The sequence below is a fragment of the Micropterus salmoides genome, unplaced genomic scaffold (assembly GCF_014851395.1).
Source record: "Micropterus salmoides isolate LMB-PRFRI ecotype aquatic unplaced genomic scaffold, ASM1485139v1 Ms_hic_scaffold_3, whole genome shotgun sequence".
Classification (NCBI taxonomy): Eukaryota; Metazoa; Chordata; class Actinopteri; order Centrarchiformes; family Centrarchidae; genus Micropterus; species Micropterus salmoides.
Window position 1 is genome coordinate 25,238,570 of NW_024042261.1, and position 16,171 is coordinate 25,254,740.

Below are 16,171 nucleotides of genomic sequence, written 5' to 3' on the forward strand. Positions count from 1 at the left end.
ACACACACACACACACACACACACTATAGAGTTAACAAGACCCCCTGGGAGTCTCGGAGCACCAGGGTCAGGTATGTGCGTGCATGCATGGGTGTGTGTCTGTATTGTCATACTGTCATTGTAGCTCATTGAAACAATGGCTTTTGCTTTCTTCAACAAATGCAAACACAAAAAATAAAGCCACTGTTATCTCAGTTTGCCACAAAACCTCCTCGGATGAGTACATCTGAATAATTTACAGCCCTTTTGGCATTCTCGCACAACACTGAACTTAACAATTGCTCATTAAGTCCAAGAATCAGAATCATGTATCCACAGCAGTGTTGTGAACTTGATGGTCAGAAATCACAACAACCAACAAGCTCTCATGTGTCCGCTGTCTTAAGCCAAGCTGCCCAGCACTGAGCCAGGATCTCAGTCGCCCCATTGTGTTTGACTGCGTGTCCCTCTCCTGCCCCTGTCCCTGAGCTGAGATGGGGTGAGGTTGGGAGGGGTCAGAGGAATGGAGGGAGTTTGGGGGGTGAACTCGTCTACATCAAAAGGCTTGTGGAGATACAGTGGCGTTCATCACTCTACATCCTCCTTTCTTCCTCTCCTGCTCTCGCTGCCTGAGCCATTCCCGGCATACCAGCATTTCAGCGCTCAGTCTGACCAGAGAGAGAGACACACAGAGAGAGAGAGAGACATGGAGAGACAAAAAGACATAAACATATAGAGACAGAGAGATAGACTGAGAGAGACCCACAATAAGAGACACAGAGAGAGACACAGAGAGAAAGAAAGAGACACAGAGACAGAAAGTGACACAGACAGACAAGTGACTAAAGGAGAGAGACACAGAGATACAAAGAGAGACAGACAGAAACACATAGAGACAGAGAGAGGTGGAGAGAAAGAGAGACACAGAGAGTCAGACCAATAGAGACCAAGAGAGACAAAGGGATAGAGACACAGAAAGACAGAGACACAAAGATACAGACAGATCCACAGACAGACACAGAGAGACAGAGACAAAGAGAAACAGACAGAACCACAGACAGACATAGAGAGACAGAGACAAAGAGAAACAGACAGAAACACAGACAGACACAGAGAGACAGAGACAAAGAGAAACAGACAGAAACACAGACAGAGACAGAGACAGAGACAAAGAGAAACAGACAGAAACACAGACAGACACATAGAGACAGAGAGACAGAGACACAGACAGAACCACAGACAGACACAGAGAGACAGAGACAAAGAGAAACAGACAGAAACACAGACAGACACAGAGAGACAGAGACAAAGAGAAACAGACAGAACCACAGACAGACACAGAGAGACAGAGACAAAGAAAAATAGACAGAAACACAGACAGACACAGAGAGACAGAGACAAAGAGAAACAGACAGAAACACAGACAGACACAGAGAGACAGAGACAAAGAGAAACAGACAGAACCACAGACAGACACAGAGAGACAGAGACAAAGAAAAATAGACAGAAACACAGACAGACACAGAGAGACAGAGAGAGACGCAGCGAGAGGTCCATCAGACCATCTCTGCTGGAGGGCTTTGGCAGTTTTAAAGGATCACTACTCCCATAAATCAGGGTCTCACAACAAATCCTCTCCATCTAAAGACTTCAGTACCTGAAAATTGTTTAACTGTGCATGGAAGGTGAGACTGTTACAAGGTAGTCCAGCCGTTTGAACAAGAGTATGGGGTTAAAGGCAAAGTTCAAATCCATTAAAACACTATATATAAAAATAAAATAATACAACCACATTAATTTTCCCTCTTATACAAAGTGTTTAAGAATGGATAAGCCGACTCTACTAGTTAAATTAATCTAAAATAAAATAAATAAAATAAAATAAATGGTATCCCATATGTTCCAAATATCAAATATGACTTTGCTGTGTACAGTTTAATTAGAGAGTTTCTAAATATCACCTGTAATTCTATTTGAAAAGACATTATTGCTTTCAAATATCATTTCTGTGGCACTTCGACTGTCATTGTCGAGCTGAAACAGTTAATCAGCAGAAAATGAATGAATTGTGATAACTGATTAATCATTTAAGTAATTTGCCAGCCTGGTTCCAGCCTCTCAAATGTGAAGGCTGTTTTTTCTTGTCTTATATGATAGTAAAACTGAATATCTTTGGGTTTAGAATTGTTGTTCAGACAAAATACACATTTTATGGAAGTCACCTTTGGCTCTGGGAACTTGTGTCAGCATTTATAAATATTTTATAAATATTTTCTCACTATTTTATAGATCAAAGTAGCCCATTTGGTAGATTAAGTGATACCACTGAGCTTCACATTGTTCAAAGCTGAAAATCACTTTGTAACACTATTAAGGCTCACACTATACAGCCAACAGACAACATGTAGTGATCGCTAGACAATCAATAAGCTTCACTTTTGATTATCGCTGTATCCTGAGCAGGTCTGGATTTGTCTCATGAACATGGTCTCCTGTCTCCTGCATTAATAATAGTCACCAGCGGCAGCAGAGGACCCTGAGTTTGTGTTTCTCACTGCAGTGCAGTGCAGAGAGTGGAGGGAGTGGATTGTGTTGTTCTTCAGCTGTGAAGGGGTTGCAGAGGTGCAGAGAGAGACATGCAGAGCTGCCGGAACGTTCAACATTCACACGCCCTGGAGTTTACTCGGCTGTGGCCCTGGGGCTCCACACACACCCAAGACACAGATGCTGGATGTGAGCTCAGTGTTTAGAAAACCGCGCACACGCACACGCACACGCGCGCACACACACACACACACACACACACACACACACACACACCTGCACTCATGCACACTCTGGAGCACCTCTGGGCCTGTTCTTGCTACTGCTGGGTGCTGTCACACAGCATAGGCATCCTGTTCAGACCAGCAGCTGCTTGACAGCTCAAAGGTAAATAAAAATGGTTTCTCCTTCATACCGAATATTTTTTGGCATAAAATCCAAAGCTTTCCATGCTGCCAACTAATGCCCATAATGCTGTGAGCAGCTTGTCAGAATCATTTATTCAAGTTATTGCAGTGACTGTTGAACTCAGCTGTCACCTAAGCGCCATAAAGGGCTGAATCCATGCAACCATGAGGTAGGAAGACAGAGGGGATAGAAAACAGTCAGAAAGCGGCTAAGATTTGTAAATAATGTTTTAAAAAAATTGAAAATAGCCTACACCAGCAGGCAACGGTGCTAAAGATGGAGATGCAGATAAACGCAATTGCAAGTACTGGATGCAGAGGGTGTGTGCGTAATTAAAGTGTTATTTACCCTCTATTATTTCAACGAGGAGCAATCACATTCCCCCCCTCAAAAAGAGTTTCGGGTTTTATTTCCCACTGAAATCCTCAAAATAAGTCATGCAGCGATTGTAAGCTATTAATATGCTTGATTTGTGTTATCCGCCTCATTACTCTATCGTGACTTCTTTATAATGTTGAAAACGTGGTTTTGCTCAGGCTGGCACATACTTTTGCTGTGATATTTACCTCCTGTGCGTCTAAAACAGGATTGCTGTACAGTTATCTGTTGCATGGGATAATAGGCAGCAGTGCGCTGAAACAACAGGTGGGCACACCGCCATGTAGGAGCAGAATGAGGGCAGCACAAAGAGGGAAGGGACAGTTCTTGTGGACTCCATTAGTGACTGTTTTCACGCAGCCGTGAAAACAAACACAAGCTAAACCACAGTTGAAAGTCGGCTTCGGTGGTTTAAGTGAATGCCGCCCGAAATAGCACTTAATCGGTAGCTTACCTGCGGTTGCATCGTGAGCGCGACGAGAAAAACCACAGTCCGCTGCAGGTGTCCCCGGTGTCGGTCACTCATATCTGGTGATCTGGTGATCTTTCCGCTGCCGTTTCTGGGGCTGAGCCGAATTACCCTGTGCGCTCTTGTGCTCTCCATCCCTGCTTCAAGGGTTTCGGGGCCGTGTTGTGCGCTTTGGCGATGGTGGTGTCCACCTCCTCCTCCTCCCTCCCTGCGTCCGTCTGTCCGCCCGGCTCTCCTGCTCTCCGGTCTCAAACCCTAAAACTCCCGCAGAGCCACTTCATCCCGTCCAGTCCAGAGAAACCATTATCTGCCTCTGTCTCCGCTTGGATTTATCCCCCCCCCCACCCCACCCAGACACACCTGCTCACCCCCGTGCGGCTGTGTCCAGGGTGGATTTCCACTGGGAATGCCACATGCACGGCACATAAACAGACTCCCCTCCCGCACTATTCCTCCCACCACCTGAGTTAAGAGGCTTTAAAGGTCCAATCTGCCGACTTACTTGACTTGAACTCTCATCCCAATTAGCGGACACTCTCTCTTCTTCTTCTTCTTCTTTCTTCTTCTTCTTCTTCTTCTTCTTCTTCTGTCTCTCTTCAAGCCTGATCCACGCACAAAAAGCTAAACATGACTTCACTTTGCGCTCCCCTCATCCAAGCGGCTGGTTGGTCATTTGCTAACCCGATACGAAGCCCGGCGGCTACCGAGTCAGTGTGGGAAACAATGAGTGAGAGAGAGGGACAGGGAGAGAGAGAGAGAGATAGACCATAGAGGGTGTGTCCTGAGGCAGGGAATATCCGTCTTTCAGCTTTTGTCCGGATGGTTCCCAGCGCGCACCAATGCCCTCATCCATTTTTCTCTCCCTTGCTATACACTCTGAGCAACCTGAAGACCTTCCCACAACTTTCTTTCTTTTTTATTCTTAGTAGGCTATGTCACATTTACAAATGACATTACCCTGAATTCGTTTCAGTTCTCCTCTCTGGGTTTACCATTTCCTCTAGGCTACGTTTTGTAGCGCCTCGCCGGATCCTCTCCTCCAGTTTCAGTTTCAGGCCTCTGCTGTCCCCGGCTCACTTCAAAGCTCCGCCGTGCCAATTAACCGTTTTTCACAGTTTTGCTCCGGTGGCCTCTGAATGGGAAAGTTTCTATAGGCGTGTGAAGCTGAAGCCCTCCATAATTAAAATACCGCTCGTGTTACGCATGATGACATTGAAGTTATTCACAAACAGAACATAGGCCTGTATCGACTTTAAAAAAAGCTGCGAAACAAACACAAACGGTTGCCTGCAGTAACTTTGGAAAGTGTTTGCTCCTAGAGATCACCTTTCACTCACCTGCAGACTGGTGTATCATGAGATGTGATCGTCATACCCTCATTTATGATAAACTTGTTCCAACAGCTGTCGGCCTACTGTGCTCACATGTTGGCCCGTATACCGCGCGCCTGCCGGCCTGTATACTGCACGTGTTGCTGTTAATGATGCCACCGGCTGCAAATACTAACGGAGTGAGCTCATATAGAAAATTGAATTGTGGTGTCTATGCGTCTTTTGAATTCTGGCACCGGTCACAAGGCATATTTTCCACATCTGACTTCCAGTGCTCGCCTTGTTGGATACAAGACGTCCACACAATGTACCTTCTTCATCGGAGGAGATCTAATGAGATTCTGCCTCCATCCTCCTCCTCCTCTATCTTAAGGTCTATCACGGGCTTGTTGCTCAAGAGCTTCCTTGACAACCGCTTATTTCCCGCGGCCTGGCACTACGCAGTGACCCCGGAGCAGAACAGAGGGCTCTTGAGGAGCAGAGGGTTGATTTGCATAGCGGAGCATTGACCTCTAAACATGAGCTGAATTCTAACCAACCACCCGGAAACGCACATACATCACTGGGTCTGCCCAGAGGCTGCTGTGTGCGTGTGGTTCCCCCGAGGAAGACTCTCCAAAAAGCTAACCTCTTCACTACCTGAACGGAGGTCTTGTGAGTTGTGTATTTGGCACCATCTAATGGTCACATTCGTGCAGAATTATAGGATGCACGACGATCATCAGTTAAGTCTACCAAAGACGTCTAAACAATCAGTCAATGACACAAGTTTTCCTACAACAACTGTTCTGCTCTGAGAGGTGTAAGAAACATACCAAGCATGTTTACTTGATTAGGCTACATTTTTATCCCCTAAGTAGCTTGTTTAATCACTGTATTCTGATCATTTAATTTAATTTGTATCAGCTTGTTCACTCTTCATTGAAACCGACATTAAAAGAGCGTGAAATATTCATATTCATATTGGCTTAGAGTGTTTCATGGCAGCACTATTTGACCAGATGGAAATATTTTACATGGATGAGAGCAAATCTTTCAGGCCTATGTATAGCCTACTCTATTTCCCCAGATTTCAGAATGGCATATTTGGTATGTTTGAGGTCCCCTTTAGAATTGAAAATAAAGTTCAGAGGGTTTGAACACAGTTTAGCCACACAGCATGAGTAGGCCCACTGTATGACTGACCCACCTGCTGGAAATGTGAACAAACAGCAGCCATCTCTGGCACAAATGTTGAAGAGAGCCCATGGTTGCATATATGCACCGTCAGAAGCTGACATAGTCTTGGGGATGATTTTTGATCTCACTCTGATGTGACACTGACCAAACTCCCACGCATAACCCACCAGATTTGTAGAAGTTGCCTTTCAGTCCCTGCAACTGAGAGGACTGTGTTGGTGAATGGGAAGGCACCAGGCATGTTGCCAGGAGCATGCGACACACACACACACACACACACACACAGCGCCCTGGTGGCTAAGGTCAGCTCTTTCTCAAGGCAAAATAAGGGAGTGTGGAAAGGCTTGGGAAACTACACAAGAATGTGCATTGCTGCATAAACTGTTGAGCTGACCTAGAGACAATTACTCAGGGCACAGTTTAAGTCCACAACAGGGAGGCCCTGTGTGCCCTGGGCACATTTGATAGTGCAATCTAAATTAAGGTTTTCAGGCCTAATTCACACATCAATCTGCCCTACACCAATGAATCCAGCCTTTGAGAGGAGGTGGTGGTCCTTATTGGGGTGTAATTATTCTGCAAACCTATGTGAAGGCTGACAGGGGATCCCAGGAAGTGCTGCAAACAATACTAATTGGCAAACTTGAGAGACTTGTAAATATTGGACCCATTTGCATTAATTAGATATGAGTTTAAACATCAACTACTCACACAGGCCTTATAAAAGGAGGCCAAAACATTATATAACATATTAAAACATTATGCTATAACGTTATACTTCCACTACATTACAGAGGAAAATACAGCTTTTACTTGACTATATTTATCTGACAGCTATAATTACTAGTTACTTTGTAGATTATTTTGAAAACAGCACTTTTAGTATTGGTATTTTTACTTGTGTAAAGGATTTGAGTACTTCTTCTACCACATGGTTACAATGCCATCATAAAAATTCAGTGTAAAACACTTATTTCCTTTTGTTCTATAGATCTGTGTCAAATAAATATGCATTTCATAAATAAGGAAACTGATTGTTTAATATTGTATAATTGGTGTTTCTACACACATCAGCACTACATGTGTCCTCAGTGCCGAATGAACAGATCAAAAATGAATAGATAAAAAAATTTTCAGATCCAGCATTTGCAGCACAATCGTATGAAAATGTACTGGTTTCTGAATTACTCTAAGGGTAATTCTCCACCGAGCCTTAAGGGCAAAGAGCAGCCAGTAAATGATGTAATCTGATATAAAAATATATTTGCCTTTGGTTTATTACCCTGAACAGAGCAAAGGCCAAATACAGATTAAAGTGACTTGTTGGGGGCACACAGTGTTCTTCATAAGCAGGAAGGATATGAGGATTTGTATTGAGGCTCAGAATACTTTGAACAACACAATAATAGTTGGAGTACTGACTGATAAATATTGGACTGATGGAAAATTGAAATGCTCTGAAGTCAATGCATCCAATTTTCTACAAAGTATTAATTTCGTGGAGAATTTTGGCATTCTGCAGTCTGAAGTGTGTCCCCATGTAACATCAGCATCCTGAGGGCGAGTCCAGCTCAGACTTTTGTTGCTTGACATGAATGACCTTCTCTCCCTGCCTACATTTCCTTTCAAGCTCCACTGGTGACTAATATTTAATTCTGATCATCAGCGTTTTATGTTCCAAGAACAACAAGTAATTTCCCCAAACTGTGGTTGAAGATGTGCTAAAGGTGAGATCAGACCCAGTCTTCCACAGAAAATTGTTTATTTTTAAACGCTCAGTATTTATGAAGTTTCTGCAACATTCATGACTTCGCAGAAGAGGCATAAGTAGTGGTCCCAAGAAATAAAAAAAAAATAAAATAAAAAAGCACCCCTCCAAGTTCACAAGTAGTAAATCTGACTTCAAGTGGCGTTCCATGGTAGTTTTTCCTAGTTGGAGGTCAGAAATTTCTAAGTTGCCTGGAACACAGCAATCGTTAACAGCTGGGTTGCTCAAAAAACATAATTTACTATTTGACTCTTATAGCACCATCTAAAGCTTATAGCACCATCTATTGGCCTAAGACAAACTTCCACTGTAAGATGAATGAGATTGAGGCAGAGCAGTCTCAAAGAAATGTTTTAATTATAAAAAGAAAAAAGCTCCAGGTATAGTGTCTGGCAGACCAGACTCTGGGTGCAATGCTTTATGGAAAACAGTTTTTAAAAAACAAAAACATACAAAATACATCATGTTGCTCATGCTCAAGCCAAAAAAAGCTAAACCAGCTATGAAACCTCTGAAATTCATATCATTAGGGATGCAGAACTCCTCTATGAAATTTGCCTGATCATTATTTTATGTCAGAGTTCTGTCAGTGTGGCACGATAACACACAGCAACATGATGCAAAGAATGTATACTTACATGTAATCCTGAAGGAGGGAAAAAAATAAAAATAATACACCGCCCCTGCTGTACTGATCAGCAAATGTCAACTTCTAAAAGTGTTTTAGTTCAGGTCACTGCCATAAATTTAAAAAAAGACCCGTTTGTGCATATAAGACAAAAACGGTCTTGAGGTGTTATTTCTTAGCGAATGAGATCTTCATAGCGTTTGCTTGTGTGATCTTAAAGCCTTGTAGTGCGTCTCGTGCAGCGCCGGCCTGCACTTCATTGTCAAACTCCACAAAGGCGATGTCGTGGCGACCAGGAACCAGACGCACCTCTTTGAACCCGGGGAACCTGAATGCAACACAACACAGTCAAGCTTAGCATTCAACAATTCAACAAATACAAAGATGCAAAGCAGAAAAGGAGCCGTTACTGACTGGTTGAAGAGCATGGACAGCATGAGTTCGTTTGTCTCTTCTGGCAGGTTGGTGAGGAAAAGGATGTGATTTGGAGGATTTTCTGCAACCTGTGGAGGATAAAGAGAGGTCAGAATAGAACCACCAGAAAAATGTTGTAATTTTATTTGCTTTGTCAGAAGGCATTACCTGCTGGGGCATTTGTCCAGGCATCTGTCCGGGCATCATCTGGCCAGGAGGTATGGCACCAGGTGGCATCTGACCAGGTGCCATCCCAGGAGGAGGCATCATGCCAGGAGGGGGCATATAAGGAGGCTGGCCTGGCATGTGCATCATACGAGGAGCCTGGCTCATCGGAGGCATTCCCTACAGAGTGAAGAACAGCAGTGGTGAGCCTGTCAGTAGGTGTGATTACATTTTCCCCCACCAACCAGTTCCTCTAATTGCCCCTCCCAACACCATCAATGATGTCCACACACGAATGTCGTAAGCTTGTATGCTACTGTTTATAGCCTGCTGCATGAAAATGTGGTGTCCGTTTTTACACTGTTAGACACCTAAATAGAGACCAACTGTGGTGAGTAAGCTTGTGATTTGAGTCAACAGTTTTGCCACTTCTACCCTTGCTCCTGCACTCTTACAATATTAGTTAAATGTTTTTGGTTACAAAGCACACTGCACCTTTGCATGGAAATACATACTTTTGCTGTAAGATGATGTTTCTAACATTAATTCTACCAACTAATTACCAATAAGACACCCATTGCAGCACTTACAGGCATGGCAGCCGGTACCCCAGCGACCATGGGTGCAGCAGCTCCCGGCACACCCTTCTTAGATCCCGCTGCATCAGCTCCTTTAATCTTCTTCTTCTCTTTTTTACGGTCACGCTCTACATAAGTCCCTTTCATTTTAGCTATGATGTCGGAGTCCTGCTTGGCATACTGGATACGCTGTGTAGGAAGAGACAGATAAGTAAAGACCACCATGTCTTTCAGAGGCTATGTTGCAGAAGTTGTTACATCATCACAATATCATGTGTTTTCTTCTCTGCAAAGCTTCTCGGTGATCTGGTATTCACGGTGTGATTAACCTACCATGGGTTTGTCGTAGAAAGGAAAACCCTGCATGGATCTCAGAGCATTGGAAGCGCTGTTAACCTCTTTGAAAATAACAAAGGCCTGACCCTTCATCTTCAGGTTCCGTGCGACCAAAATGTCCAAAATCTGCCCGAACTGTGAGAAGATGGCGTACAGCGACTTTTTCAACTCTGCAGAAACACAAAAGTGAGAGAAAACATTCATGTCATCCGAGAGGCCCTTTGTGAGGTGTGTGTATTTAACACACATTTAGAAAGTTAAGGCTAGAAGATGATGAGGACAAACTTACCATCTTTCTTAATTTTCTCATTCAAGTTGTTGATGTAGATTGTATGATTAAGCCGTACATCCGGAGTAGCCATATTTAAACCTGTGGTTGGAAAAAAAACCCATCTTTAAATATTCCTTTTAAACCAGTTAACACAATTCTTGATAAGCTGCTAGGCAGCTACATCTATGAGCGAACTAGCTAGCTAGCTAGCTAACGATAGCAAACGACCATTCAACTTGAATAACGTGGGGAAACGTTAGCCTAAAAGCTAACTACTAGCTACGACTTTAACTTAATAGATCGGTCTATGGCTTACGCCTGGTTTCCCTCACTGTCACAAAACATCATCATAGTGTACCTAAGTCCAAAAATGGTTTGCAAAAGATCTGGAAGACGTTAAGAAACGACTTATTTCACTGTTCAGCTCGATGTGGAAGAAGTACTCACCTCGGAATAATGAACAAAAACCCCGGCCTTCACAAATCCCGTTCTCTGTTCTCGCGTTAAGAAACGATGTTTCCAGTGTCATACATCCATAGCTTTATAGCCCAGTTTACAGACTGTGGTGTAACACCTGTTCAGATTAATTTATCGTCTCTTCTGCTTCTTAGGCAGGTAACTTTCGCTTTTACTCGGAGACATATGCGCAGACAATATTTATACGATTTAGTGCCAATATAGAAGTATACACTGTATTTATTCTTTATAGTCAGTAGATGCAGTAGGGGGCGGTATGAGCCGACAGTAAACACGAAGAAGACGCTTCCAAATATGGGTAAAAAAACACACCGCTGCTGTTAGCTAGCTGTGCTAGTCTAAGAAGTGGGGGTAGAATCTAAAGCATGAAATATGACGAGCTTATTACTTTTTGTGAGCGATAACTGTTAACAAGATTTCTTCACTTCGATTTCCACCCAAATAGCATTCAACGCCGAGTTTTTCTTGTCGGCAACAGAGCTACTAAGCTAAGTTGTAGGTAGGAGAGTTAGTGAAAGAGGGGCGGGTAGGTTGTATGTTTATCGAGTGTTTTGGCAAAAGGAGTAGCTGTAACTTTTCTGTTTGCAAGGATGCACAAAATACTAACCAAGCTACCACTTCTGTCAGGGTTCATCCAAAAGGAGATCAGAAAAGATGTCAGTGGAATGCCCTCTGTCACCGCCACCTCCTCCACCTCCTCCACCTCCACCTGCTCCAGGTCTACCACCTCCTCCACCCAAGAAGAAGCTGTATCAGACTATAGCCAGTAGCAGCAGTCCTGTAGAGGGGAACCACACAGAGGCTCGCATACTGCTCAGTCAGAGGGAGAGCAGGTTAGATTTACAAAGAGAAGACAACTTTTTTTTTTGCACAGTTAACCTAAACATCTGATTATTTTGCCCACAAACAGTTGTCCTCGTCCGGGATATTGATAATGTCCGCAGTTCTAACAACAGTTTAATTTCTGCGCATGCTACTTGTGTGAAATCCTGATAAGCCTGGCAATAATGTCCATGTCCAACTTGTATTTAATTTATCATGAAAATAATTTTTCTTGGACGAATGCCAACTATTCTTTGGTTCCAACTTCTCAGTTGTGAGGCTGTGATGTAATTTTCTTAAGATTTTTTATTGGCCCAAACCAGCAGTTTGAAGAAGTCACCTAGGCCTTTAGGAAATTGTGATGGCCATTTTTCACCTAATCAGAATCAGCTTTATTTGCCAGGTATTTGTACACATACAAGGAATTTGACTCTGGAGTGTACATTGCTCATGATGTGCTTACTTACTAAATCAAACACAGGCTACAGTATAGAGAACACAAAAGATTGAGACAATATTGCAATGAGCAGAGCGCAAAGGATGCAGGAATAAGTTATTACTATTATTATTATTATTATGTACATGGTAAAGGTGGATGTGATATACAGGTACACATACATTTACACAGTGTGATGGAGCAGCGTGCAAAGGATGCTGAAATAAGTATTATGTACAGGTGTTATGTACTTGAGGTAGGTGGATTTGGTATACAGTATATACAATATGACAATATTAACAATATGAATTTATCAAGTTAATCTAGCAATTTAGAAAGTGAATCTTTATAGCGCTTTCCAGACTGGTCGGAAGTGGGAAATTTCCAAGTTGAAATATCCGACTTCCGACCTCGAAGTGTTTCAGTTGCATGGTGGTGCATGACAACAAATGTAAAAAATAAACAGGCTGACCGTGACAAACTTATGTTTCTTTGTCAAGTTTATGCACAGTTAAACCCTCAGCAGTGCACTTGATTTTAATTAAAAGGGTGGCCATTTTATTAACAACAAGCAATAAATATACATTACTCTTTATCCTTCTAGCTACATCAGTTGGTAATCCTCAAAAGTCAGCAAAAGTTGTAGGCTACATTTCCAAATGTTTTCAAATTTCTGGCCATTTTTAACATTTTCCTGTACAACCTTTGGGTAGAGAAGATGACTTTCAGAGATTCTTTACTGGTATCAACTACCTAATAACATTGGCAAAACATTTCTACATCAATTTACATGCAGAACAGGTTTTACTATAAGATAGCTTGAATTATTTTAATTTCAATACATGGAAATATACTTTATGTTGCCTTTTAGTTTATGTTGAGTGTGTGCTTCCACGGGAGCTGCCATTGTTGTGCGACATCATTCAGCTGCTACTCATGAAGTCGGGGGAAACAAATTTTTTCTCTGAGTTCACAAGTAGGAAATCCGACTTCAAGTGGCGTTCTATGGTACTTTTTCTAGTTGGAGGTTGGAAATGTCTGATTTCCTAGTTGCCTGGAACACAGCATTAGTTGCAGCCCTAGTGCTGTCCTACAGGACTACTTTAAATTGAAAGGTGTTCCTAATATTTTGCCCATCCCTTTTACATATTTAAGGTCGACAGAATATTCGCAACACCTCTCAATATATGGTAATGTGATCCTGAATTAATGCTAATTACAACCTCAAAAATTTAGTTGAATCAATGTCTCTCAGACACAAAGTCAACAAAGACAGAATATTATAATCTTCACAAACAAAGGATCTATGGGTCTTTGTCAGTGCCGACATTTTGACCTGTTACAATTGGAATCCCCCAGTTGTTGCTAATAACATTAATGATTGCTCTGCCGTTGTATTAAAGTGTCCAGGACCCTGAAACCAAAGCCACTAAATAAAAGTCAGACATCATTTATTTATTATTTGCAGCTGGGCTTTTGCTACTGTGACATGTGAAGATGTCTTCCTTAAAAAAGGGCCTGTTGAACAATGTGTGTTTATGTTATGCTGTGTGTTGTTTTTTTTTGTGCTTCAGTTTTAGGAAAGACCTGCAGTGGATACTGGTGAACACATATGTGCCGTCACTCATCCAAGATGGTCCACAGTAAGTTAGTAACTATGATACTAGCCAAGAAACACCCCAATCTGGTCAATCATTTGACTGAGAAAGCATTCATAATATATAACACAAATAAAACCGTAACCACAACTGTTTTTTGTACAATGGGGCTTTTGTGTTATTAGTCTGACATGAATGCCTGTTTAAGGAATTAAACATGACACATTTGCTAGGGTGTGACTGCGTTTTTAATTTACCTTTTTAGGTGTGGCCTGGTGGCTTTATGGATGTCTGCTCAACTTCGACAGCCACAGCTAAGTATTGACATGGAAACTGTTGTTCAGACAGCACTGAGCAGGGGATACACGGCACAGGGTGAAATGTTTTCAGGTAACAAACTTTTTTGGCCTAGTATATTTTGTTTTCTGACAGCATGCCAAAATACTGAATCCTCCCAAAGGCAAAATACATACCTTCACTGAGTGTCGCCAGAAAAATGTGGAAGCTATACCACCTGGCTAATAAAATGTGTTTTTTTAGCAGTAATTCACTCTTTATGTATATACACAACTAAAATGCAATTTCATGCTGGGTTCAGTTTATGGTGGCTTCTTTATGTTCTCATTGAAATTTTATTTTGTCAGCGGACAACATGGCCCTGCTGGCAGAAGAGCTTTGTGGCTGTGAGGCAGAACTGCTGTCAGGGGGTTTAAATGGTAACAATGCTGCAACCATCGTCACACACCTGTGGGGGAGACAGCCTGTTCTCATCCCGTATCCTACATCCAAACAAAATTGCCACAAGGGGTATTATGAAGGAAAAAATGTTTTTTTAAACATATGTTCCAAATATAAGGTTCATGATTAAAGGCCAAACTTCTTTGACAGTGTTTACAGATATGATGAGGACTACAACCATGAGCCTTGCCAGCGTAGTGGCCACAGGGCGCACTGGGCAGTCGCCTCAGGTAAGACTGGATAGCTCACCACAAGGGTGTTTCAGAAAGCATGTCTTGAATTAACCTAACAAACTGAACCAGGAACAGTCTATTTCCTAATGCTGGTTTGGAGCTAAGGTTAATCCACAATAAAAATAAAAAAAGCTGACACCTTAAGTCATCTCCTGCGTTGGGTCAACTTGTATGTATTACATACATGCTGTCAGACAACTTGTGTATCAAATAGGACACCAGCCAGGTAATTTATTTTATTGCAGGACAAGAAGATACTTTGTATTTTGAGAGACTTAAGTTCTCTACTGGTTGTAGTATGTTATGTGGTTGATCTTTTTGAGGGGGAACTTTGGAGAAGACCAGGCTAACTGGAGGGATGTTCTCATATAACTTCTCATGGTAACTTAGGTCACTTATTTAAACCCACCGTTATGAACGGTCTTGCTTGCTTTATGTAAAAAGTCAGCAATCATCATATACATTTGTTTCAGGCGTTCTCCTTGGCTTGGACCAGGGGAGCGTGAGCAAACAGCACACTCAACCCGATCCCACTCTGCCCTGGCTCTGCCTCGCCGTTGACGGTAGCTCTCCTTGCCCTGTCGGTGGCACAGCAATTAAAGAGGTTTACATCTTGGCTAAGCAGGGTAAAAGCCTGCGCTACCAGCTGTGGAGTCTGGACAGCGTAGCTCAGAGCAACGCGCAGCTGAGGGCGATGGACCCTCAGAGGGCTAATGACGGGACCCAGTATGTGGTTCCTCAAGGAGGGGTGGGAGCCGGACTGGCTGGACAGGCGGTGCTGCTCCACACGCGGACACAGAAGCAAAATGAATGTGACGCTGTCTGGAAAACAATGGCCACAGAGTGCAGCTGTTGAGAGGCATCACAGTGAACTCTCGTGGGAAATGCGATTGACACCAAAGTTTTACCAATTTAAACCAGTTTGTTTTGTACAACTGTGGATTGTAGAACAATCTAATATCTGCATGACCCTTTTAATGAATTCAAATAGGCTTCAAAATGTTTGGGAATCCTCACATAACAGTAATGAGACTATTAGCGAATTGTGGATCCTGTTCTGGGTACGTGATGTGATTTGGATTCACTGTGTCGTTGCACCAGTATGGTGAACAAAAAAGTGAATTTCCATCTGGTTGTTATCTTTAAACACTTCCCAACTGAATTTACAGAACATACACTGATATTGCAATACAAAATTATCCCTAGGACCCATCATTACTTATATTTCATGTGAAAAACTGAGTGCAGTTTCTGATGGAGACTTGTATTTACAATGTGATGAATCTTCATCCCCTCTTGGTGCTATACCACTGCCTGAATGGAAAATATTTATACAATAAATTGTTTAAATTCTGGCCTACTTGTACATGTTTTGGGATGTTCAGTAAACAAACACTGAGGTTTGAGATTTACAGAGGT

At 42.5% G+C, this 16,171-nt stretch overlaps 3 protein-coding genes across 6 annotated transcripts in view; 1 reads left to right on the forward strand and 2 right to left on the reverse strand.

Annotated features, from left to right (window-relative positions):
* LOC119883340 (protein jagged-1b) overlaps nucleotides 1–4,539 on the reverse strand; it is a 53,518-nt gene extending 48,979 nt beyond the window's left edge. The window contains exon 1 of the mRNA XM_038693942.1: nucleotides 3,764–4,539. Coding sequence (XP_038549870.1) covers nucleotides 3,764–3,913 — 150 coding nt within the window. The 5' untranslated portion in view covers nucleotides 3,914–4,539. The remainder of the gene's footprint in view (nucleotides 1–3,763) is intronic.
* Nucleotides 4,540–8,391: 3,852 nt separating this feature from the next.
* Nucleotides 8,392–11,033, reverse strand: snrpa (small nuclear ribonucleoprotein polypeptide A). The gene is made up of 7 exons (XM_038694315.1): nucleotides 10,896–11,033; nucleotides 10,467–10,547; nucleotides 10,175–10,347; nucleotides 9,854–10,030; nucleotides 9,267–9,443; nucleotides 9,099–9,187; nucleotides 8,392–9,012 (listed from the first exon to the last, which is right to left on the reverse strand). The coding sequence occupies exons 1-7, from the start codon at nucleotides 10,975–10,977 to the stop codon at nucleotides 8,853–8,855; spliced, it is 939 nt and encodes a 312-aa protein (XP_038550243.1). The 5' UTR covers nucleotides 10,978–11,033; the 3' UTR covers nucleotides 8,392–8,852.
* cunh19orf54 (chromosome unknown C19orf54 homolog) lies at nucleotides 10,947–16,107 on the forward strand. 4 transcript variants are annotated; one of them, XM_038694311.1, is made up of 7 exons: nucleotides 10,947–11,063; nucleotides 11,553–11,758; nucleotides 13,758–13,826; nucleotides 14,047–14,171; nucleotides 14,426–14,555; nucleotides 14,679–14,749; nucleotides 15,226–16,107. In XM_038694311.1, the coding sequence occupies exons 1-7, from the start codon at nucleotides 10,962–10,964 to the stop codon at nucleotides 15,606–15,608; spliced, it is 1,086 nt and encodes a 361-aa protein (XP_038550239.1). In that variant the 5' UTR covers nucleotides 10,947–10,961; the 3' UTR covers nucleotides 15,609–16,107. The 4 variants fall into 4 exon arrangements, with proteins under 4 accessions (XP_038550239.1, XP_038550242.1, XP_038550240.1 ...); XM_038694314.1 differs by lacking the exon at nucleotides 10,947–11,063 and adding an exon at nucleotides 11,138–11,223; XM_038694312.1 differs by lacking the exon at nucleotides 10,947–11,063 and adding an exon at nucleotides 11,245–11,451.
* Nucleotides 16,108–16,171: the final 64 nt, after the last annotated feature.